The sequence below is a fragment of the Eutrigla gurnardus genome, assembly GCF_963514095.1.
Source record: "Eutrigla gurnardus genome assembly, chromosome: 1".
NCBI lineage: Eukaryota > Metazoa > Chordata > Actinopteri > Perciformes > Triglidae > Eutrigla > Eutrigla gurnardus.
The window spans coordinates 20,880,497-20,904,746 of record NC_139915.1 but is presented as its reverse complement, the minus strand read 5'-3'; the positions used below and the strand labels follow the sequence as shown (position 1 = coordinate 20,904,746).

The window sequence follows — 24,250 nt, the reverse complement described above, 5'->3', positions numbered from 1 at the left end:
AGATAGGGGGAATGCATAATAACAGTGTAAATGACAGTAATTAATACATTGTGAATTGTGTATAGTCACAGTACAATGGCTATAACACACCACTGCAGTAAACGTGTTGTGTAGTGATTTATATAACAGGGCTGAATGAACATGCTATGGCGGACATGTGGGCATTCATCACCTTTCCTCTAACTATTCTCTACACTCTTGTGTAAAGTATGTCAGCATAAGATTAGCTGAAATAATGAAGGTCTTGAACCAGATTAGGTAACGCATAAGAAATCAACTTAATGCTGCTAGATTTTGGGTCATATTGTGCTTTAATTAGATCACCACCCAGGGCAACAAATTCACCACAAGAAGAAGAAGAAGAAGAAAAAAATATATCACAAAGCTAAAAACAATAAAAGGCTATAAGCTTCATATTTGCAATCGATTATACATATCTTAACAAATCAATATACAAAACAAAAGTAATGACAGAAGAAGACAGACAGCAGAGTACTGTAGTGTATATTGCAATATTACCAAGCAGAATTGCAGATATATAGGCACATTCCCACAAAACATTGGACCATTTCATTACAGTTATCAGTTTAATTTACTTGAAGAAGAGTGATTTTGGTTAGTTTGCCTGATTAAATAACAAAATGTTGGTCACTCACGATTTAGTTTAAAGGAGGATCTGCAACTTTCTTGGCAAAACAGTGATTAATGTGGGCGTGCTGTGCTCACATTATTTTCCCCCATCTCATCATTCTGAAAGTCAGATGACAGACTCATAAAAGGAAGAGAAAGCAGCTGGGTGATCAGTATGTTCTCTGTGGTCAGTGAACCACAGCATGATACAGCTTTAACACCAAAAAACAACCAAACTTGTCATCAATCAAGTCACATCTCAAAATAATCAAATTAGAAATAAAAGTCACAGATAAACTAAAATCCACATAAAGACGTCCAACCCACACAAATACACATGTGACCACTGACTGACAGTATGGGAAATATATTTATAAAGATTCTCTTTGCATCCCTCACCGTCTAAATAAAACTTAACCACAAGTACACAAATAATTCCAATTACCCAAAGTACTGAGTCCTAATTTGGGTAGCATTTTTTTTAGCACCTCAGACAGTGAGAGATGCAAAGTGAATCTTTATAAATTTCCATTACTCTCAAGTCAGCACTTACTCTTCAGAATCATTGTTGTGTTGTGTTGTGTTATGAGAGCAAGACAAAACAGCAATACAGACATTAAAATACACCATTATATCAGAGGTCGAAGGCGGGGTACACCCTGGAAAGGACGCCAGTCCATTGCAGGGCCAACATGTAGAGACAAACAACCATGCACACTCACATTCACACCTACAGGCAATTTAGAGTCATCAATTAACCTATCCCCACCATGCATGTCTTTGGACTGTGGGAGGAAGCCGGAGAACCTGGAGAGAACCCACGCTTACACGGGGAGAACATGCAAACTCCACACAGAAGGAACCTGACCCGACCTGGGAATCGAACCCGGGACCCTCTTGCTGTGAGGTGTGCTACCCACTACACCACCGTGCAGCCCAAAAACATAATAGTAAAGTATATGAGAATAAATACATCGATTTCACGAAATAAATATCAAAACATTTTCTTTTCAATATCTCTCACAGAATGTATTTGAGCATCGAGAGAGGGTGAGTTTCAGCACCACCTATCGATCAGATTGAAGTAGTGCACGTCTACGGCATCCCGGTGGCTGAAACTCACTCGTATATGTGTGTGTGTGTGTGTGTGTGTGTGTGTTTTGCGATTAGATTTGTATCATCATTGTACGTCGGTAAAGAAAACATTGCTGATCTTACAAATCCAAAGACACCCACAGATCGGAACGGAAGTGTGGTGTGATGACGACTGTTTGGTACCGTTCCCAGGTCACATGAACGCCGTCCATGTGACCGGCTCACGTGCTCTTATGCATAAACGAATGGGAGGACGTTTCACAATCTCAGTTTGATTGTTGTTGACCAGTGACGGACCTACTGGGTGCTGGAGAGGGGACGCCTGGAGCTGAAGATTTAGAGTCCAAACCTACAGCTGACATACGAGCTACAGGTAAGTGATTTATTGTTTTTGCTTTTTTTTGTCCTCGGTTAGTCGGTCAGGCCAGTTAAGTCAAAGATTGTTCACACAACGAGTTAGCAGTTAACGGCTAACATAGCTAAAATCCGTTGTCTTCTCAACTAGCGAAGAGGACGTTAAAGGAATTTTTCAGTTGATTTGGTTTGTTGGACTGACTAACTAATTTCATACGAACATCAGTTTAAGTCCGTTTTGTTTTTACAGCTCATATGGTGGTTGTCGCTTTTTTTGACTGCCTGACCCACTTTAGGCGTCATGGTCACAGGTGATAAGCATTTCTTTTCAGGTGAGGCTTATTAGTCATTAATCATTAGAACACATACCAATTATAAAAATACAATATTTAAAATAAAATTATAAAATATCAGATGAAAGAAGGAAAACTTTACAACCTGCAGTAAAAATGACACGGAACCCTAACAGGAAAAATGGAAGTGAAACTAGTTGTGTATGAGAGCTGCAGGCGACCAATGTGTCCCCGCTTTAACGAGACACAAATACTTCAGACTTATGTACAGAGTCAGAAACATGTCTGTGATACAGCAAATGATCAGGGCAGGGAGGTGAAATAAAGCTGAATTAACTGGAATAGATTGGTCTTTGTTTAAAAGACCACATACTTTACCCAAGATGCAAAACTTCAGGGGGGGATACATGGGAAAACATGGACATTTGCAACCACAAGCAAAGCTGACATGGACATTTATAAACTACTTGGTAAGTCAAGCATCAGACTCCCTAACTGTCAGCAGGCCCATCAGCTTTGTGACGGGAAGGAGGAAATGAGCTGCATCTGTTCAGTAGACAAACAAAGATCAAGCAAACCATATTTATAGTGATGAATTAAAGATTTATCAGACCGTCTGCCGATTTGTTGATCTATATGTGCAGGTACTTCTCATGTTTAAGACATTCTGTACAAGTGCAGTATCTTGGCCCTTCTTCAAGTTGTCCTGCAGACATAGAGATTAATTGTATGACATGAAAAGGAACAATGCATACTATTGATTTGTCCCACCTACAGGGTACTATTTAAAACTTGATCCTCTAGTTTTAACTTCTGATCAGCGTTGTCTTGTTTAGTGTAGGTGTGGAAAAACATGTTTGAATGTTTCATTGAGCTGAACTCATCCTAATGCTGTGATGAAGAACTTAAATGAGTTGTCTCTGTGGTTTTGGTGCTGACCCACCCATTTCTGTCTTGATTCTAGAACGCCCACATTGGGATTTCACAACCCCTTTGCCTTTTTTTTTTTTTTTAAATCTCTTGTCAGCATCAAGCTAAAAGGGTTCATTTCAGAGAATATTGACGTATTGGTAATGCAAGAGTAGTGCTGAAGAAAGACCTCACAGCCCTCCACTGTGACTCAGCAATTTAATATAGCCTTTGTGAGTCCTGCTGCGATAACTGTGTTGAAAGTAACTGACATGAGACTGAAAACCAGCATCCTAGTCAGCAGACTGAAGGTTCACTTCCCCCAAATCACATCCAAGTAATTTTTTGTGTGCAGTTGAACCACTTCTGTAATAATGGAACACACACTTTTCTTGTCAACTTTGAGCACTCCCAGGTATGGAGGACTAAAAGTGCCATAATTAAATACACCACTAAAGAATTAATTAAATGTGTCATTGATTAATTAAATGTGTCATTTATTAATTAAAATTGGAATTAAATGTGTCATTAATTCATTAAAATACCAATTCATTTAATTTAAAAATACACATATAATTATTTCACTATTTAACTAATTATTTCATGGTCCTGTATTGCAGTGCTTCATGAATTTATTTTGTCAAACTCGCCCATCAAAGTCAGTGGGCGGGGCTAAAGTAAATCTAGTCTAATCCATGCTTTGGTCTGAAGTCTTGAATCAGATACTAACGTACTTCTGCACTCTGAACGTACTGCCTACTACATACTCAACATGTATGTACTGCCTACTAAATGAACGTTTGAGTATGCTGTTACCCTCAGACTGTTCACATGGAAGTATACACATCTCATACTACATTTATTTTTGTTTTTTAACTTTATTGACAGCTTGTCCTCATCTTCTCTCCCGTATCTGAATCGATTACGTTAGCGGTTCTAGATCCCGTTTAATGGAAATTACTTATCAAAATATAAAGCATGATTATTATTACCTAAATATTTCTAAATAATTTTAAGTCAAATTACCATTGTCAAATGTTTTCTACAGTTTATTATATATGCACGCTCCCACGCTTTCCCTCTTTCATCCTCTTACCTGAGTCGCGACTATTAAGCAGCTTTTATCGATCATTAATCCTCCGCTCATGGATCATATTCTACCACTGACCACGGAAGACCAGCACTTTCACCGTGGAGATGACGGAGGCAATCGGCCCGTCGGAGGAGGTACTACATCCCTCTGAAGTAAGTAATATGACTTATCTGGTTTAAATAAGTACCTTTATCCAGTGGCGCCGCCAGGATTCAATTTCAATGTACGCACAGAAACGGCAAATACAACAACAAATGGAAAAATACTTTTTTAAGACAAAAACTAATGTTTTAAGTATCAGTGAAATCAGTAGCGTATATCATGGTGATAGGCCCCGGTGCAAATATTTTTTTTGTGCCCTCCATCCCCGCCCTAAACACCAACACACGCTTGGACACACACGCACAGTACGGTTATGATAACTCTCCCGTCCCGGGGAGAGAGACATGCATCGGCTCGGCCCACAGTGCTCAGCAGCAGAGAGGTGACGAGACTAGAGCCGAGTTGTATTGTGTAGTGGAGAGGGGCCAACACACGCTATGCGCAATTGCGCAAAAACGCGCGATCGTCCTCTCAAATGCGGCTGCCTCTCTCCAGGTCACTGTGTGATTTATTATTTATTTTTTTTCACCTTCAAAAAAAGTACGCACAGTGCGTACAGGATTCCGGCTGGCGGTGCCACTGCCTTTATCATTTGATCATCAATAGACAGGCATATGCATGCATAAACAAAATCAACAGACATGTAGGCTAATATAAGTCGTTTTAATAATACCATATATGAGTTTGGTGGGATAAAAAAACAAGTAGTGGCCTATTAGTGAATCATTTATTAGACAAATGATCCATGTTATATATACACAGGTTGCAATATGTGTACGATAAGAATTAATAAGTACTGTTATCTGTACTGTATCAACAAATGAATAGGAAAACATTCAGAATAAATGAAATATATTATGTTTTCTGTTACAGGTTGGTGCCAGAGGGGCGCACTGCAGGTCAATCCCTGTTCCCCTGCTGGGCCTCTACTTTGGGGAAGGGGATTTAAGGAAGGACCTCCTTCTTTCAAGTCGTTCCAAGGAGAACCTCGTCCACTGCTCACTAGGGGAGCATAGATGGGTTCCATGTCCATAGTTCCACGGTGGTGATGGGGATGACAGCGACGAAGCCAATGAGCCACTCCAGCAGTCCTGGGACATCCTCAGAAACTCCAGCAGTCCTGGGACATCCTCAGAGGCTCCAGCAGTCCTGGGACATCCTCAGAGGCTTGTAGCTGCAGTGTCTGCTCCAAATGTCCAGATCCCTGTGTTGCAGGAACATGATTATTGTTGAGGTTTTATTTTTGTTTATCAGTAGAGCAGTTTATAAGTAATGCCACAGAGTATAAGCTGTTACAGTCGAATGTTTCCTGTTAAATGTTTTACGATTTATATCAGATGTTCTGTACAAATCTAAATAATAAATATCTGAATATATATTATTGTTGACTCGTGTTTTAGGCCTGCAGATCTATTTCCCTCCTGCTCTGGAGGAGAGACCCTGCTGCAGTGGATGGCATCATGGCTGAGGAGATGGGGTATAGTGGGGTAATAGCAGAGGGGTATTCCACCAAACTCGCTAATTAAGGCGGCGCTTACCTGGTTAAGCCTGGTTAGAACTAACGCCAACTTCCACTTGCGGCTAAACCCATTCCATTAACGCATTTCAGCCGTGCCTTGTTAAGGCTAATTCAAGCCAGGTTAACGTTAAGCCAGAATGTCGAATCATCGAGGAAATGGCCGAAAAGACCAGAGCAAAAATTATTGATGGAACTGTACGAGGAGTACAAATCCATCATAACCAAAAAAGGGAATACTGTAGTGATAAATAAAAATCGCGAGGCTGCTTGGGCAAGAATTGCCGAGCGATTAAATGCATAAGCACCGTCAAGATTAACATGTTCGAATATAATACTGACAAGGCTTTCCTGAACGTGAGGATAGTGTAGAGGTAACGGGCCGGCTTCGCATGCGGCCGGCCAGGGTTCATTTCCCGACTATGGAAGTTTTTGAAATTTCATTCTTTAAATGCATCTACATTGACCAACACATTTATCTCAACAATTCAATGAACACATCTATAACATGCTATTAATAATAACATCTTTATGCCTATCATGTTTTTGCAAGTTATATTTGGGTTCTGGGGAAATTGTATGACATGTATCATAGTTAAAGTAAAATGTTGGTCTAATTCTCTGATCTAAAGACAGTTATGCAAGCAAAAAATAAATAAATATGAGACGTACTCACTGGGTTGTGAACCCGGGCTGCCCACGTTTGGGGGCAGGTGCATCACCACTCACCTAACTGGGGGATGAGCAACATGTGAAATACGTATTTAGATAATAATATGGCCAGTCGGTGTTCAGGAAATAAACGATGTATTCATATTTTTTTAATTGCAAGCATGTATTCTTAGACACTTGATGAAAGTATAGTCTGTTTGTACTTCATATATGTAATTTTGGTCATTATTGGTCTTTCACGTGACAAAATCACGAGGACTAGGCTTGGCGGAACCTTCTGCTGGTACAGTTGTTTCTGACAGAAGGACTTCTCTGAAACCCCGCTCAAGTAAGCCTGATGGTAAGCCTGCCCCGGAGCAGGCTAGTTTGGTCAGATAAATTCCCATGGTTACTTAGCGGAGAGTGCCTCAAGTCACGTTGAAGGAACGCAACTCTCACTAAAGGTAGCGATGCTTATAGAAATTAGCCCGGCTTTGCGCTTAGCGAGTTTGATGGAATACCCCTCAGGTCTTTGCTCCATCACCTCATCCATGACAACAAACACTTCCAGTGTGCAGCAGTTACCTCTCCTGCCTCAGTGCTGACACCTTCAGTTCATACAAACATACAAACACTTCTCATAATCATTGTTTAGATCAACTATTCACCACTAGTCATATATTATAATATGCCTCTATTTAATAGGCTACATTATGATCTCTAATGGCTTCTTGTCTGGAGTTAATGTGATCTCATGTGTACCGTTTGAGAACAAACTTGCATCATTGGAGACATGCTTTTATCTAAAAACTAAATTTAAACTAAAATGTGTTTGTGGGGGGTTGTTTTCTGCAGCATTAACTATGTGGAGGATGTATTATTCCTTGTACTTTTTTAGGGGGGAACTGAAACCCAGTCCATCTAGTATTGAAAAATCATGTAGATATAACTAACTGTATTGCTAGAACTCTCAGAACAGTTTATTGTAAATGGTCCTCATTTATATAGCACTTTTATCCAAAGCGCTTTACAGTGTTGACTGACATTCACCCATTCATGCACACATTCACACACCGATGGCGGGGTCAACCACGCAGGGCGACAGCCAGCCCCCCCCATTGTACTTTTGTACCTGCTGATGCAGTGTGTTCTGCCCCTGAAGAGGTCTATGATGAGCATGACTGAGGATAACCAGAGAGACAATGTCTAGTCAGCTGTGAATGTTTTATTTTTTTATCAGGGCTCAAGTTTCAGAAGTGTATGTGTGTTCAAGCGTTGTCCCGGGCTTGTATTGATTTTACAAGTGATAGACTTTCTCCACAATAAAGTTTACATAAACTGCTCAATTATCTTAGTGATGTAGCGCTCCCCCCCCCTATTTTCTTGGTTTTTAAGCAAGATTTCCGACTTAGACTACATTATGTACAGTCACTTGGGGTTAAGGGTTAGTATGTACCCTCCGTTTCCCCCTCTGGTAAACAAAGTTTGCTCTGTCAGCACTCTAGCTTAAATTTACACTGTACCATACTGTAAGCTGTGAGGCGCAGGCTTGACCATCGCCATGTTGAAAGCCATTAACAGTCGATAGAAATGCTCCCAATCTCATTCATAGCACCTCTTGTTTTAAGGAAAATTAAAAAAAAAAGTTTTGCATGGAATTGACTGTCAGTGTTTCTTAGCTTTAGGGTAACATAGTCATTGTTAAGTTATCTTATCAGAATTTATGCAAAGAAGTAAGCAGAGCTCCAGTACAATTTGTAATGTGAATAACGAATAAAGTTGTCCTACATTTTATTTTTAAGGCAAAAATGTGGCATGCAGCCTTCCTGTTTTTGGCTGCCAGCTTGTCGGTGAGCCAGGCCAGACCCCGCCTTCAACCACTGTCCAGTGAGATGGTCAACTATATCAATAAGTTCAACACTACTTGGAAGGTGAGTTTTACTTTTTTAGTTTTACTTGTTAAGTTTCCTTTTTTTTTTTTTTTTGGAAGCAGATGTATTTGACTAAATCTCCCTCCTCTCTTGCAGGCTGGTCACAACTTTCATAATGTCGACTTCAGTTACGTCAAGAGGCTCTGTGGTACAATGCTGAATGGACCTAAACTGCCAGTCATGTGAGTCTCGCCTGTGAATCACAGAAGATGAACTTCAAATTAGTATTCAATTATGCATGCATGTCTTTTATAAGTGCAACACGTACATTTGTATGTAGTAAAACAAGCAATTGTTTCAGTGTCATCGATCAAAATTCTGCACCCCACTGCAAAATGGGAAAAGTACATCAAGTATGCTTACGCTGAAGTTGTAATTTGTTAGCTATATTAGCGCACAATAATACTTGATTTTATAATAGTATAATATAATATAATAGTTTTTCCTCTGCAGGGTTCAGTATGCTGCAGACCTGAAGCTGCCTAAAAACTTTGACTCCAGAGAGCAGTGGCCCAACTGCCCCACTCTGAAGGAGATCAGGGACCAGGGCTCCTGTGGATCCTGCTGGGTGAGATGAAAAACTTGCTGCTCTAAAAGATGCGGCCACATTTAACTGGGGTTGTGGATTGTTCTTTTAAGGAAAAGATTGGCAACCTTAGGCATGTGGTAGCTTAACTCATGACACAGTAGCAATAGCAATAAATGTACAAAATATGTTTTGAGGAAATGTTGAAGCATTTTGAAGCGCATTCTGTGAAAGACATACCCTCCTCTGACTCTGATTGGCGAGTACTTGTTGCTTTTTTCACAGAATTTGTAAAGACGAATGAGATTGGTGGATGTGGGGGTTATTGATTTCAACTTGATGTGAATTTTTTCATAAGGATGCCAGCTTTCTTGTATAGTGTTCTTATGTATAATTAAAACTGCGAGCAGTGATAACGGGCCCTCGCATGGCACGTAACTCGGTTAGTGCTATGGCCGCCTGACGTGTCGGACCGCCTGGCCTGGCCACCGCCACGGGGCGGGTCGTCCCCGGCCACCGCCATGTTGCCAGTCGTCCCCGGTCGTTCCCGGCCACCGCCACGGCACGGGTCTTCCCCGGCCACCGCCACGGCTGGCGTCTGTCGTCCCCGGCCACCGCCACGGCGCGGGTCGTCCCCGGCCACCGCCACGGCTGGCGTCTGTCGTCCCCGGCCACCGCCACGGCGCGGGTCGTCCCCAGCCACCGCCACGGCTGCCGTCTGTCGTCCCCGGCCACCGCCACGGCGCGGGTCGTCCCCAGCCACCGCCACGGCTGCCGTCTGTCGTCCCCGGCCACCGCCACGGCGCGGGTCGTCCCCGGCCATCGCCACGCCACTGGTCGTCCCTTGCCTGAATCGTCCCGTCCATCACTGTGTCAGATGAGTGAAGTTTTCATGCTCGACTGGGGTGCAAAGTTCCACGACACTGGGACCTTATACGGGTGTAAAAACATGACATTTTATGTCGCCAATAGGTGGCGCTCTGATTGTGAGTCAATATTGCAGTGCAGACGTGTTCAGGATGGGACTCTCATCAAACTTGAGAAGTTTGAACCAGATCGGACGATGGACACCGAAGTTATAACAGTTTAGAGTATTGTGGCGAAGCATGAATTTCGTCCATGTTCAGGACGCCGTCCCGGCCACGCCCTTTGACTTATGTAAGACCGTTTGATGATTTTTAATCGGCCTCTAGAACAGGCTCACAAAGTTTGGTAGGAATCGTATCAACGGTGTAGGAGGAGTTAGTTAAAATACAAACCTTACAATTGAAAAATGGCTGATTTACTGTAGCGCCCCCGAGTGGTCAATTTTAATAAAACTTTCGGGATATGTTCCAGGCAGATATCTCAACATATCCTGCAAGTTTCATGATGATTGGGTTAAATATTGTGGAGTTATGTGTATTGATTTCTAGAGCCCCGCCCCTCTGACATTCATTGGCTACTGAATGCAACGACATTTTACAAAGCTTTTGATGGGACTTGACTTGACCAGCTTGGTCTAATGATGACGCACAGCAAATTTGGTGAGAATCCGATCTACGGTTTAGGAGGAATTAGCAAAAACGTGTTTTTCACAAAATTCAAAATGGCGGAAAATTTCGGTAGGCGGACTTTAGTACTCCAAGAGGCTTTTTTGTAGAGCACACTTGCCTGCACATGTGTGGCGAATTTTGTGTCAATTAGAGTTACGGTGTGCTAGGGCTGGCCTAACACGCGTAAGGTGGCGCTAGAGAGCCACCTTTTTGTGGCCGACTATGAAACCTTTAAAATATCAAATTTTTCGCCAGTCCCCATGTGCATACCAATTCTTTTAAGCTAATTTTGATGCTAAGGCCCCCAAAAAGGCCGTCGAACTTGCGAAATAATAAAAAGAAGAAAAAACATTCGCATTTCAATAGGGCTTCGCAGCCCGACGTTGTCGGCGCTCGGGCCCTAATTAAAACTGCAAGCAGTGATAACGGGCCCTCGCATGGCACGTAACTCGGTTAGTGCTACGACCGCCTGACGTGTCGGACCGCCTGGCCTGGCCACCGCCACGGGGCGGGTCGTCCCCGGCCACCGCCACGTTGCCAGTCGTCCCCGGCCACCGCTACGGCGCGGGTCGTCACCGGCCACCGCCACGACTGGCGCCTGTCGTCCCCGGCCACCGCCATGCCGCGGGTTGTCCCCGGCAACCGCCACGGTGCGCGTCACGTCGTCCCAGGCCACCGCCACGGCGCCGGTCGTCGCTTGCCTGAATCGTCCTGTCCATCACTGTGTCAGATGATTGAAGTCATCATGCTCGACTGGGGTGCAAAGATCCAGGACACTGGGATCTTATACAAGTGTAAAAACATGACATTTCATGTCGCCATTAGGTGGCGCTCTGATTTTCAGTCAAAATTCTAGTGCAGACGCGTTCAAGATGGGACGCTCATCAAATGTGAGAAGTTTGAACCAGATCGGACAATGGACACTGAAGTTATAACAGTTTAGAGTATTGTGGCGAAGCATGAAATTCGTCCATGTTCAGGGCGCCGTAATTGTGCTCCCGTAGGACTTATGTAAGACCTTTCGATGATTTTTAATCGTCGAGGCCTCTAGAACAGGCTCACAAAGTTTGGTAGGAATCGGATCAATGGTGTAGGAGGAGTTCGTTAAAATACAAACCTTTCAATTGAAAAATGGCTAATTTACTGTAGCGCCCCCGAGTGGTCAATTTTAATAAAACTTTCAGGATATGTTCCAGGGACATATGTCAATATATCCTGCAAGTTTCGTGATGATTGGGTTAAATATTGTGGAGTTATGTCTATTGATTTCTAGAGCCCCGCCCCTCTGATGTTCATTGGCTAATAACTTCTGAACGCAACGACATTTTACAAAGCTTTTGATGGCACTTGCCCAACTTGGTCTAATGATGACGCACAGCAAATTTGGTGAGAATCGGATCTACGGTTTAGGAGAAATTAGCAAAAACATGTTTTTCACAAAATTCAAAATGGCGGAAAATTTCGGTAGGCGGACTTTAGTACTCCAAGAGGCTTTTTTGTAGAGCACACTTGCCTGCACATGTTTGGTGAATTTTGTGTCAATTAGAGCTACGGTGTGCTGGGGCTGGCCTAACACACGTTAGGTGGCGCTAGAGAGCCACCTTTTTGTGGCCAACTATGAAACCTTTAAAATGTCAAATTTTTCGCCAGTCCCCATGAGCACAGAGATTTTTTTCAACTTCTGAATATGATAAGGCCCCCAAAAAGGCCGTCGAACTTGCGAAATAAGAAAAAGAATTAAAACTGCGAGCAGTGATAACGGGCCCTCGCATGGCACGTAACTCGGTTAGTGCTACGACCGCCTGACGTGTCGGACCGCTTGGCCTGGCCACCGCCACGGGGCGGGTCGTCCCCGGCCACCGCCACGTTGCCAGTCGTCCCCGGTCGTCCCCGGCCACCGCCACGGCGTGGGTCGTCCCCGGCCACCGCCACGGCTGGCGCCTGTCGTCCCCGGCCACCGCCAGGCCGCGGGTCGTCCCCGGCCCCCGCCACGGCGCGCGTTGTCCCCGGCCATGGCCACGCAGCCGGTCGTCCCTTGCCTGTATCGTCGCGTCGATCACCGTATAAGACGATTGAAGTTGTCCTGCTAGACTGGGGTGCAAAGTCCCACGACACTGGGACCTTATACGGGTGTAAAAACATGACATTTTATGTCGCCACTAGGTGGCGCTCTGATTGTGAGCCAATATTGCAGTGCAGACGCGTTCAGGCTGGGACTCTTATCAAATGAGAGAAGTTTGAACCAGATCGGACAATGGACATTGAAGTTATAACAGTTTAGAGTGTTATGAAGCATGAAATTCGTCTGCGTTCGTGGGGACGTCCTGGTCACGCCCTTTGACTTATGTAAGACCTTTTGATGATCTTTAATCATTGAGGCCTCTAGAACAGGCTCATAAAGTTTGGTAGGAATCGGATCAGCGGTCTAGGAGGAGTTCGTTAAAATATACTGCATGAAAGAGGCGAAAAATCGCTTAAAATTTCACATTTAATGCAAAATGGTTGACTTCCTGTTGGGTTTAGGACATGGGTCCTATAGGCTTTTTTGTACATCTCTACATGTTCTATGTACATACAAAGTTTCATGCAGGTACGTCTAAGTTAAAGGTGTTCAATATCCTAAAAGGAGCCGTAAAAGTGTAAAAACATGATATTTCCAGGTACCATCAGGTGGCGCTCTGACCTAAGGTCAATATTACAGGGCATACGTGTTCAGGGCGAGACTCTTATCAAACATGTCAAGTTTTGAGCAGATTGGACATTGTATCCTGAAGTTACAACAACTTCCTGTACACTGGCAAAAACGTCACGCACTGGCCAAGCCCTTTGACTTATGTAAGACCTTTCGATGATTTTGCATCGTTGAGGCCTTTAGAACAGTCTCAGCGAGTTTGGCAGCAATCGGATTAACGCTGTAAGAGGAGTTCGTTAAAATACAATCCGTACAATTGGTAAAATGGGAAAAATGGCCTAAAATGGCTGATTAATTGTAGCGCCCCCGAGTGGTCAATTGTGATAAAACTTTCAGGATATGTTCCAGGGAGAGATGTCAACATATCCTGCAAGTTTCGAGCAGATTGGCCATTGTATGATGAAGTTACAATGACTTCCTGTACACTGGCAAAAACGTCACGCACTGGCCACGCCCTTTGACCTATGCAAGACCTTTTGATGACTCTTCATCATTAAAGACTTGAGTACATGATGACCAAGTTTGAGATGAATCTGATAAAGCTGCTAGGAAGAGCTCGCTGAAGTATAAAATGTAAAACTTTCTATCGCCAGTAGGTGGCGCTCTGAATATGAGTCAATATTGCAGTGCTCATGTGTTCAGGGTGGTACTCTTGACAAACATGTGAAGTTTTGATCATATCAGACAATGTACATTGAAGTTATAACAGTTTAGATTTTTGTGGTCGAAGCATGAAATTTGTCCATGTTCAGGACGCCGTCCCGGCCACGCCCTTTGACTTTTGTAAGACCTTTCGATGATTTTGCATCGTTGAGGCCTCTAGAACAGTCTCAGCGAGTTTGGCATGAATCGGATCAACGCTGTAAGAGGAGTTCGTTAAAATACAAAACCTACAATTGGCTAAAATGGCCTTAAATGGCCCAAAATGGCTGATTTACTGTAGCGCCCCCGAGTGGTCAATTTTAATAAAACTTTCAGGATATGTTCCAGGGAGATATGTCAACATATCCTGCGAGTTTCGTTATGATTGGGGTAAAGGTTATGAAGTTATGTGTATTGATTTCTAGAGCCCCGCCCCTCTGATGTTCATTGGATAATATCTTCTGAATACAGAGGTATTTTACAAAGCCCTTAATTTCCATTCATCAGCTCGGTCTATTGATGACACACAGCAATTTTGGTGAGAATAGAATTTACGGTTTAGGAGAAATTATCAAAAACGTGTTTTTCACAAAATTCAAAATGGCGGAAAATTTCGGTAGGCGGACTTTAGTACTCCAAGAGGCTTTTTTGTAGAGCACACTTGCCTGCACATGTGTACCAAATTTTGTGTCAATTGGAGTTACGGTGTGCGGGGGCCAGGGCTACGACGCGTTAGGTGGCGCTAGCGAGCCAGTTGTTTGTGGCCAATCACGAAACCTCAAAAATCTCAAATTTTTCGCCAGTCCCCATATGCACAGAAATTTTTTTCAACTTCTGAATATGAGAAAGCCTCCAAAATGGCACACGAAGTGGTGTAAAAAGAAAAATAATAATCCGTAAGGTTTCAATAGGGCTTCGCAGCCCGACGTTGTCGGCGCTCGGGCCCTAATTAAAAAAAAAAAAATCTGTTCAGTTTCAATAGGGCTTCGCAGCCCGACGTTGTCGGCGCTCGGGCCCTAATTAAAACTGCGAGCAGTGATAACGGGCCCTCGCATGTAACTCGGTTAGTGCTACGACCGCCTGACGTGTCGGACCGCCTGGCCTGGCCACCGCCGCGGGACGGGTCGTCCCCGGCCACCGCCACGTTGCCAGTCGTCCCCGGTCGTATCCGGCCACCGCCACGGCGCGGGTCGTCACCGGCCACCGCCATGGCTGGCGCCTGTCGTCCCCGGCCACCGCCACGGCGCGGGTCGTCCCCGGCCACCTCCACGCCGTGAGTCGTCCCCGGCCACCGCCACGCCACGCGTCTTCCCCGGCCACCACCACGTCGGCGGTCGTCCCTTGCCTGAATCGTCCCGTCCATCACTGTGACAGATGATTGAAGTCGTCACGCTCGACTGGGGTGCAAAGTTCCACGACACTTGGACCTTATACAGTGTAAAAACATGACATTTCATGTCGCCAATAGGTGTCGCTCTGATTGTGAGTCAATATTGCAGTGCAGACGTGTTGAGGGTGGGACTCTCATCAAACGTGAGAAGTTTGAACCAGATCGGACGATGGACACTGAAGTTATAACAGTTTAGAGTATTGTGGCGAAGCATGAAATTCGTCCATGTTCAGGGCGCCGTAATTGCGCTCCCGTAGGACTTATGTAAGACCTTTCGATGATTTTTAATCGTCGAGGCCTCTAGAACAGGCTCACAAAGTTTGGTAGGAATCGGATCAACGGTGTAGGAGGAGTTCGTTCAAATACAAACTTTTCAATTAATAAAATGGCTTATCTACTGTAGCGCCCCCGAGTGGTCGATTTTAATAAAACTTTCAGGATATGTTCCAGTGAGATATGCAACATATCCTGCAAGTTTCGTGATGATTGGGTTAAAGGTTATGGAGTTACGTGTATTGATTTCCAAAGTCCCGCCCCTTTTGATGTTCATTGGTTAATAACTTCTTAACGCAATGATATTTTACAAAGCCTTTGATAGGACTCAATCACATTGGTCTAGTGATGATCCACAGCAATTTTGGTGAGAATGGGATCTACGGTTTAGGAGAACTTAGCAAAATCCTATTTTTCAGAAAATTCAAAATGGCGGACAATTTTTGTAGGCGGACCTTAGTAGTCCCGATGGCAATTTTGTAGAGCACACTTGCCTGCACATGTGTGCAAACTTTTGTGTCAATTGGAGTTACGGTGTGACATTTGGTCTAAAACGCATTAGGTGGCGCTAGAGAGACAGTTTTTTGTGGTTGATTACGAGACCTTTAAAATGTCGCAATTTTCGCCAGTCCCCATGTGCATGAACATTTTTTTCAACTTCTGAATATGATAAGGCCTCCAAAATGGCAACGGAAGTTGTGAAAGAAAAAGAAGAAAAACCAATACAGTTTCAATAGGGCTTCGCTGCCCGACGTCGTTGGCGCTCGGGCCCTAATAATTAAAACTGCGAGCAGTATCGTGACGGGCCCTCGCTCATATGCGGTCGTGGAGTGCCTGCGGTCACAGGGCAGTGTCGTGGACGCTGCCCTTGGCGCGGCCGCCTCTCCTGGCGCAAGTCGAGACACAAGCGATGGACACCGAAAGGCATCCGTCTCTCACGTGCGGTCGTGGAGTGCCTGCATTCACACGGCAGTGCGGCAGCCGCCTACCTGTGCAGCGGCCACCTCCTCGTGGCGCAAGTTTAGACACAAGCGATTGAATTCAAAGCCATCTGTCTGTCACATACACACATGTTCGTGCCTTCCTGACATCTCTCCTCCTCCCCCTAGTGTGACCTCTCCTCCTCCCCCTGTGTCCTCCTTGCAAGCTGAAATGAGAGGAATTAGTTATAAAAAAAATCAGGTGTGGCTTTAACTTGGAAAAAGTCACAAAAGCAATGACATTTCCTGTGGCCAGTAGGTGGCGCTCTGACTGTGAGTGAATATCAAAGTGCAGATGTGTTCAGGAAGGAACTCTAATCAAGTGTGGAAAGTTTGGAGCAGATCAGAGAAGAAACACTGAAGTTATAATAGTTTGGATGTTTATGGCAGAGTTCAACTGACAGCTGTGTGTGGTGCATGTGAAGTGTGCCATCTCTCCTCCTCCCTCTGTGTCCAGGCTGAAATGTGAGGAATTTAAAAAATGGAATTAAAAGTGGCATGACTGTTGATCTGGTGTGAGGCAGACTGCAGCTGTATGTGAGATTCACAGTTCTCCATGTGTCACTGATAGATCTCTGACTCCATCTGGTGGTTGCTGTGCGCCTGTGTCTCTCCCCCCTATGTGTCCTGAGTGAGGATTGAGTGAGAAACTGGGCTGATTTACACACTTGGCTAAAAACATTTTTTTTACCTACTTTATCATGACTTGAGGCGGTGGGTCCAAGAGGCTTTTTTGTACAGCTCCACTTGGGCTATCTAGGAAAAAATATTTCATGCATGTACGCTCAACCTAGAGGGGGGGCTGTTGCTCAGAAAAAGGGCCTAAAATCAGTCACATTTCATGTCGCCATTAGGTGGCGCTCTACCTGTCAGTTAAAATTGCAGTGCAGTTGTGTTCAGGACGTGACTCTTAACAAGCATGAATATTTTGGAGCAGATCGGTGAAGAAACGGTGAAGTTATAACCGCTTTAATGCCAATGGCGAAGGTTGAAAATAGTAGCGCAGTCATGGCGTCGGCGTGGCCACGCCCCTAGACTTTTGGAGCATCTTTGACCAACTTTTTGTCCTTAAGGCCTTTCCTTTTCGGACCACCCCCCCCCCCCCCAGCTAGGTCTAAAGAGTATGCGTACCAAATTTCGTCCAAATCGGATCAACGGTGTCCAAGAAATGCGCTACTTCCTGTTTTTCATAAAATCCAAGATGGCGGAAAATTTCGGTAGGCGGACTTTGGTACTCCAAGAGGATTTTTTTGTACAGGAGACATGTTTGCACATGTGTGCAAAGTTTCATGTCAATCGGAGTTACGGTGCGGCGGGGCTGGCGAATCTCCACGCTAGGTGGCGCTAGCGAGCAACTTTTTCGTGACCGAATGCGAAGACGCCAAATTCTCAAATTTTTTGCCAGGCCCTATGGACACTCCAATTTTGGTTAGTTTTTTTCCATGCTCAGGCCCCCAAAACGCAGGGCGAAGGCGTGAAAGAATAATAAAAAAAAACATTTGAATAACAATAGGGCTTTGCAGCCCGACGTTGTCGGCGCTCGGGCCCTAATAATAATAATCTGTTCAGTTTCAATAGGGCTTCGCAGCCCGATGTTGTCGGCGCTCGGGCCCTAATTACAATGTCCTGATTATGGGAGAATTTGTATTTGTATATTTTTTTTTAATGTTGACATGTACAATGCATCTACAGATGGTATTAAATGACCGATTCAATTAAGACAAAATTGATCTTTGTCATAATTAAATGTCATGGTAATCTTAATGTTATGCTTGAGCATTGTGTTTATGATGGTGAACTTTGAATGCAGTTAGTAATGTGTTGAAGGGTCAAACAAACGCCTATGCTAAAATTTGGCAAGTCCATTTTATTTACAATGTACACAGCCTCAAATGACAAACTGGCTTTGCAATCTGAACAGCAAACCACACTTTCTATCCTTAAACCTGCACAAATTCAGAAAAAGAAAATTCCCCTTGAATAGTATTTCTGCATCTGTGACATGGCTTGGTTGTTCTCCCCACAGGCGTTTGGTGCTGCAGAGGCCATCTCAGACCGTTTATGTATCCACAGCAATGCCAAGGTCAGCGCTGAGATCTCGTCAGAGGATCTACTGACTTGCTGTGAAAGCTGTGGCATGGGGTGAGAGGCATGAATGTGTGAAAAGTTTCACTCCTTTTATATTGTCTTCAATGTACCCATTGCTGAAGTACTGTATGTGGTCCATAATCCAGTTGTCAGTCAATTTGAATTAGTGGTGTTTGATGGGAGGAGAGAATTAATTAATCAACAATACAAGCTCTCCACTGAATGATCTGATAAGAAGATACAAGTCTGATAATGTATAGGAATGCACCGATTCAGGGTTAGTGTCTGTGTCAAAACTAACCATATTAAGTACATCAGCTATCCGCCATAGCATAACTGATCTTATGAAATAGCCTTGCATAATGAGGATTCTAGTGAGATCCACACTGCACTTTCAAGCAGACACTATTAATACATCAGTTGTTGGTATCGGCAGATACAGTACTACTGGAAGAGGCAGGGTTCAGAATCTTTATTGGTTGAGAGGAAAAAAACAGTTGGGTTGGTGCCTCCCTAATATTATAAAATTCTTTGGTTTATCTTAGATGTAATGGTGGCTACCCTTCAGCTGCCTGGGACTTCTGGACCAAGGAGGGGCTGGTCTCTGGTGGTCTCTATGACTCCCACATTGGTGAGTTTTGTGAGCAAGACTCCCAGAGTGGTACACGTGTCTGTGTGGTGTCCACAATTGTGTGTTACTCTTTGTCTACAGGTTGTCGGCCCTACACCATCCCCCCCTGTGAGCACCATGTGAATGGCAGCAGACCCTCATGCTCTGGAGAGGGTGGTGACACACCGCAGTGCCTCTACAAGTGTGAACCTGGATACAAACCCAGCTACAAATTGGACAAGCACTTTGGTAAGAAGAGGAGAAAAATGCTTCCATAAATAAATGTGCGGGAAGGATTATAGATAAGTATACTGTATACATATTACATCTGTGTCTTGGCATACTCACCATTATGTAGTGTACAAAATAACATTTGAACCGTTTTTCACTCTGGCCCTGTGACTTTCCAGGAAAACTGTTTGTAATCCTTGGCTGTTGTTTCAATGTTGCACCAGTGACAAATTGCATTGTGAAAAACTAATAATGGCAATAATAGTAATACAGTAATTAACCCTTATTTATTATCTTGAAATATTAAACCATAATGCATTTATACGAAAATGTTATTAGAAAGTTCATCAGCCTATTTATTAATAGCTATTATTAAATCTAGAATCAACTGACAACACTGTAAATGTATACCCATTAGTAGTAGATTAATAACACTGACTGGCTTACACATATTTGTTAGATCTTTGATATAGATTAACTATTTATCTATGTATCCAGTCATGCCCTATGAATCACTTGTGTATTGGCCACGAGCAGCATGTCCAAAAATAAGCCAATCTTGATGAACACAGCTGCGTACGCGCATGCACGCATACACACACGTGCACACTCATGCAGCCCACGATCCTAACTCAAGGTGTGTTGCAGGTGAAACGTCTTACAGTGTGCTGTCGGATGAGGAACAGATTCAGAGTGAGATATACAAGAATGGCCCAGTAGAGGGAGCCTTTACTGTCTACGAGGACTTTGTGCTGTACAAGTCTGGTAAGAACGCATTAACAGAAAAAACGTTAAACATAACAAACACACAGAACACTGGCTCCTTGTGCACCTGCTGACTGCAGATTTTGGTCAAATTTTGTTTCTGATAGTCTCTCATGCAATTGGAAATTTAACTCTGACCTGTCTATTGTGTTGCTTGTGTTGATTGATTGATTTATTTTCTCATCTCCAGGTGTGTATCAGCATGTATCTGGGACTGCAGTGGGTGGCCACGCCATCAAGATCCTGGGCTGGGGAGAGGAGGATGGTGTTCCGTACTGGCTCTGTGCCAACTCCTGGAACACTGATTGGGGCGATAACGGTGAGCAGAGATACATATTTTACTACTTTTAACTAACACTCAGAGAATGATAGTCTCATTCCATTATAAATGGTAGCCCCCCTATTAACATGTATGAAAGTAATGGAATATTAGAAACCCATCAGTATAATACAAAAACTGCAGCCTTAGCTGAACACATTGTTGAATCAACATGCTGACACTGTCACATAACCTTTGGATACCCAAGTACATTTTAGCTGACACTATTTGCATAGAAAACAAATCAACAGTTCCACTATGTTTTGCTATGCAGTTTTCCTCGTACTGTATAAACCTAGCAGCTGTTCTGAATATGAGACACAATTGAACATGGCAAATGTTCTGCCATTTAAAATATGGAGATAACACATTTTATAAAAAGCATGCAATTGCTGGTGTTATGTCAAACCAATTCTTTCTTTCTGTGGTCTGTTTCTCGTCTTCAGGATTCTTTAAGTTCCTACGTGGATCAGATCACTGTGGTATCGAGTCTGAGATTGTAGCCGGAATTCCCAAATAAATTGTACGGTAAGAAAGTATTGGCCTCAAACAAACTTTTGTTAACTCAAACCTCAGAGTGGCCATTTAAAGCCTGTGAAGTTATTGTCTTTGTAAAATCCTCAATAGTTTAAAAGTGTGCATGTATCTTGAAGTCTGTGCCTTACTGACTGTTTCTCGCTTGCAGGTTGTGAGCTGTGGTGTTACATAATCACTGGAGGGCGACATACTCTACGTGCCAGCTCTAGAATGCTTAACAGCTTTTAGTCTCTTTTTTTTTAGATGAAGCCCACTGATCACCTTGCACACATGCCATGTGCTTTACTTTTTTTTTATAGCAGACAGAAAAAGAACTCAAGAGCAACCTTCATGCCTGAGCACAAATCAGAATTGTTTAATTGGAGGTGTTGTTTCTCCCCTCCTTGTAAATCTAGATTGCACAGGAAAAACATGTTTTTGGTGTGGGTACATTTTAATTTGATCTCAGGTGATTTGTAGCGGATTGTCACTACTGTAGAATTGTATTTTTGTTCCCCCATGTGGTCAGTTTCTTTCTGCACTGGTGGAATGTTTTAGAGCAATACAGCTGACAATTGAAATACTTTGCTTTTTGCAACTTTATTTCTCTGTGCCACAAATGCCACTCCAAAATGTCAGGATGTGATTGGTGCCTGTTAGTGTTTTTTTTTTTCTTTTTCTTTTTTTTCCATTTTGACTGATATGAGACATTTAACTTTTATTGTCTTTTAGAATGTTCGATAATGGCATGTTTTAATAGCCTGCCTGTATCGATCAAAACATGGGCATGTAACTATTGTATTTTGACTTAAACAAAAAAATAAAAATAAAAAAAATCCCAATTTGCTGTTGATACTCTTGAATACGCATGCTGGAGTTTCAGGGTTATAATGCGCATGCACATGAACGTCAGGCACGGTGGCGCCAATTTCGAATCCAGCTAGGGGGCTGCACGGTGGTGTTGTGGGTAGCACTGTCGCCTCACAGGGAGAGGGTCCTGGCTTCGATTCCCACGACAGCCCTGGGTTCGATTCCTGCGATTCCCGGGTCGGCCCTGGGTTCCTTCTGTGTGGAGTTTACATGTTCTCTCCGGGTTCTCTGGCTTCCTCCCACAGTCCAAAGACATGCAGGATGGGGATAGGTTAATTGATGACTCTAAATTGCCCCTGCAATGGACTGGCGACCTGGCCTTCGCCCAATAGCTGGGATCGGCTCCAGCCCCCCCTGAATACAGGATAAGCGGTAGACGATGGATGGATGGATGGATGGATGGAGTCTTATTTGCACTTTATCTAACTGATTTGCTCATCTGATGGGATTGATTCACCAAGAAAATGTGTGTCAAGATGTGATCAATGAAAGGCTCATGGTAAGTTAGTCAAAAATATTCTAAAGATTGTAGGTTTCTGCTACAACTATAATTTTAATGCAAAAAGGAGGGCTTGTTTACGGGAAATGGGTGTTAAGTATTGCCAATGTTTTTCGAGCAAGACCAACTAGTTTTACTTTACTTTTAAGATCAACAGCAAACAACGTTTGGGTGCAAAAACGCACCTAAAGTTATGTTGGGAGGGGGAAAAATGTTTTTGTGTTGCCATTTGCGCCTAGTCGGCAAAAAACAAACACTCCCCTTTCGTAGTAGAATATACGTGGTTTGTTTTACACACACGCGTCTACCCATTATCCAACCAGGGGCCTGTTCCAGAAAGCAGGTTCAACAAACTCTGAACCTAACCCTGAACTCTGAGTCAACCAACTCTGAGATGGGCAACTCTGAGTTTTCAGTTCCAGAACAGCAGGGGCCCGTTCCAGAAGTTTGTTAACCCTGAGAAGAGGGATACTCTGAGTTTTCGGTTCCAGAAAGAGAGGTAACTCAACCTTTTTGGTCAGTTACCATAGTAACTGACTCTGTGAACCTAACCTGCTCGCTGGCTCGCTTCAACATACCCTGAGTTTCTCCTACATGTCTCCGCCTTTTTCCGGAATCTGAACCAACTCTGAAAAAAATTGCCGTCCTTTCCTCGTCTACCTAATCGATATGGAAATAAAAGTGGTTCTAGCAGCTTTACGCGTGTAATATTTTTATGCTTAATTTTCATCTGAAGCCAGGGAGTCGAACCTCCATCACCTGCACTGTAGGCAGCGTTGCTAACCATTACACCACAGTACCGCTCTGTGCTGTTGAAAATAAAGAGGTATCACCTTTAGACCAATCGACTGTTTCATTCAGTTATGCGCATTAAGTCGGGCCGTAAATGTCTGCCACGCATACTATCTCTACTGTGATGCAGTTCCGCTTTTTAGGATAAGCTTGTTTTCTCCATAAACACTTAGTAATATCTAATAACTCTCTACCGGTTGCCATGGTGAATCGTAGTATCGGAGCTCCATTGATGATGGCTTTGTAGAGTCGGCAGCACGCGCGTAACTCAGTTTACATACGCAGAGTTGATTGAACTAACTCAGAACTGCTGTTCTGCGGCCCATTGCACAAAACTAGGTGTTAAAAGAATTTTCCTGTAAACGAATAAATTCACCCAAGGAGGAGATCGGAGACATAAGTAAAGTCGACGTCTGACTTTAATCTTGTACAAGAGGAGCAGTTACAATGCAACAACGTGTGAGGATGCTACAGAGGAAGTGCTCCAATCACTGTTGTGACTTGAGTCTTTTAAAGGCACAGGAGATAACGCGTCACTGACAGTTAACCTTCATGTAGAACAAGACATGACTACCAGGTCTCTTATAACATTTGGTTTAGCAATGGGGATACTAAAGTAATAAACAGTTCAACACATAAAGCTGTAACCTGATCAAAGAAAACTTTAAGACATGAGGTTATACAAAATTCTTATAACATTCCCTCCTGTTTATGCTTATCTCAAGCATAATCATTAGTTAAATTTTGTGGAGTGTGAGAGCGAAAACCCTGTCAGGCAGCTTCTTAGCAACTTCAGTGTCCATCTTTACATTCGGGCAGGGAAATTCTCTCACGGCCCCTCTGCCCACAGGCGACCGCCCTATGGTACTCCAGTCCAATTGGGAAAGTACAGTGAATCAAAACAGAGTTATACATAGCACATCCAGTAAAACTAACCTCTAATACCTT

General features: G+C 43.5%; 1 protein-coding gene across 2 annotated transcripts; it reads left to right on the top strand.

Moving 5' to 3' along the window:
* Nucleotides 1-1,953: 1,953 nt before the first annotated feature.
* Nucleotides 1,954-21,983, top strand: ctsba (cathepsin Ba). Of its 2 annotated transcripts, none has more exons than XM_084007327.1 (11): nt 1,954-2,098; nt 8,446-8,574; nt 8,671-8,756; nt 9,028-9,142; nt 18,639-18,754; nt 19,246-19,331; nt 19,413-19,559; nt 20,190-20,306; nt 20,497-20,625; nt 21,072-21,148; nt 21,311-21,983. In XM_084007327.1, exons 2-10 carry the CDS (start codon nt 8,452-8,454, stop codon nt 21,143-21,145), a joined length of 993 nt encoding a protein of 330 aa, XP_083863453.1. In that variant the 5' UTR covers nt 1,954-2,098; nt 8,446-8,451; the 3' UTR covers nt 21,146-21,148; nt 21,311-21,983. The 2 variants fall into 2 exon arrangements, with proteins under 2 accessions (XP_083863453.1, XP_083863452.1); XM_084007326.1 differs by having other exon boundaries at nt 21,072-21,153.
* Nucleotides 21,984-24,250: the final 2,267 nt, after the last annotated feature.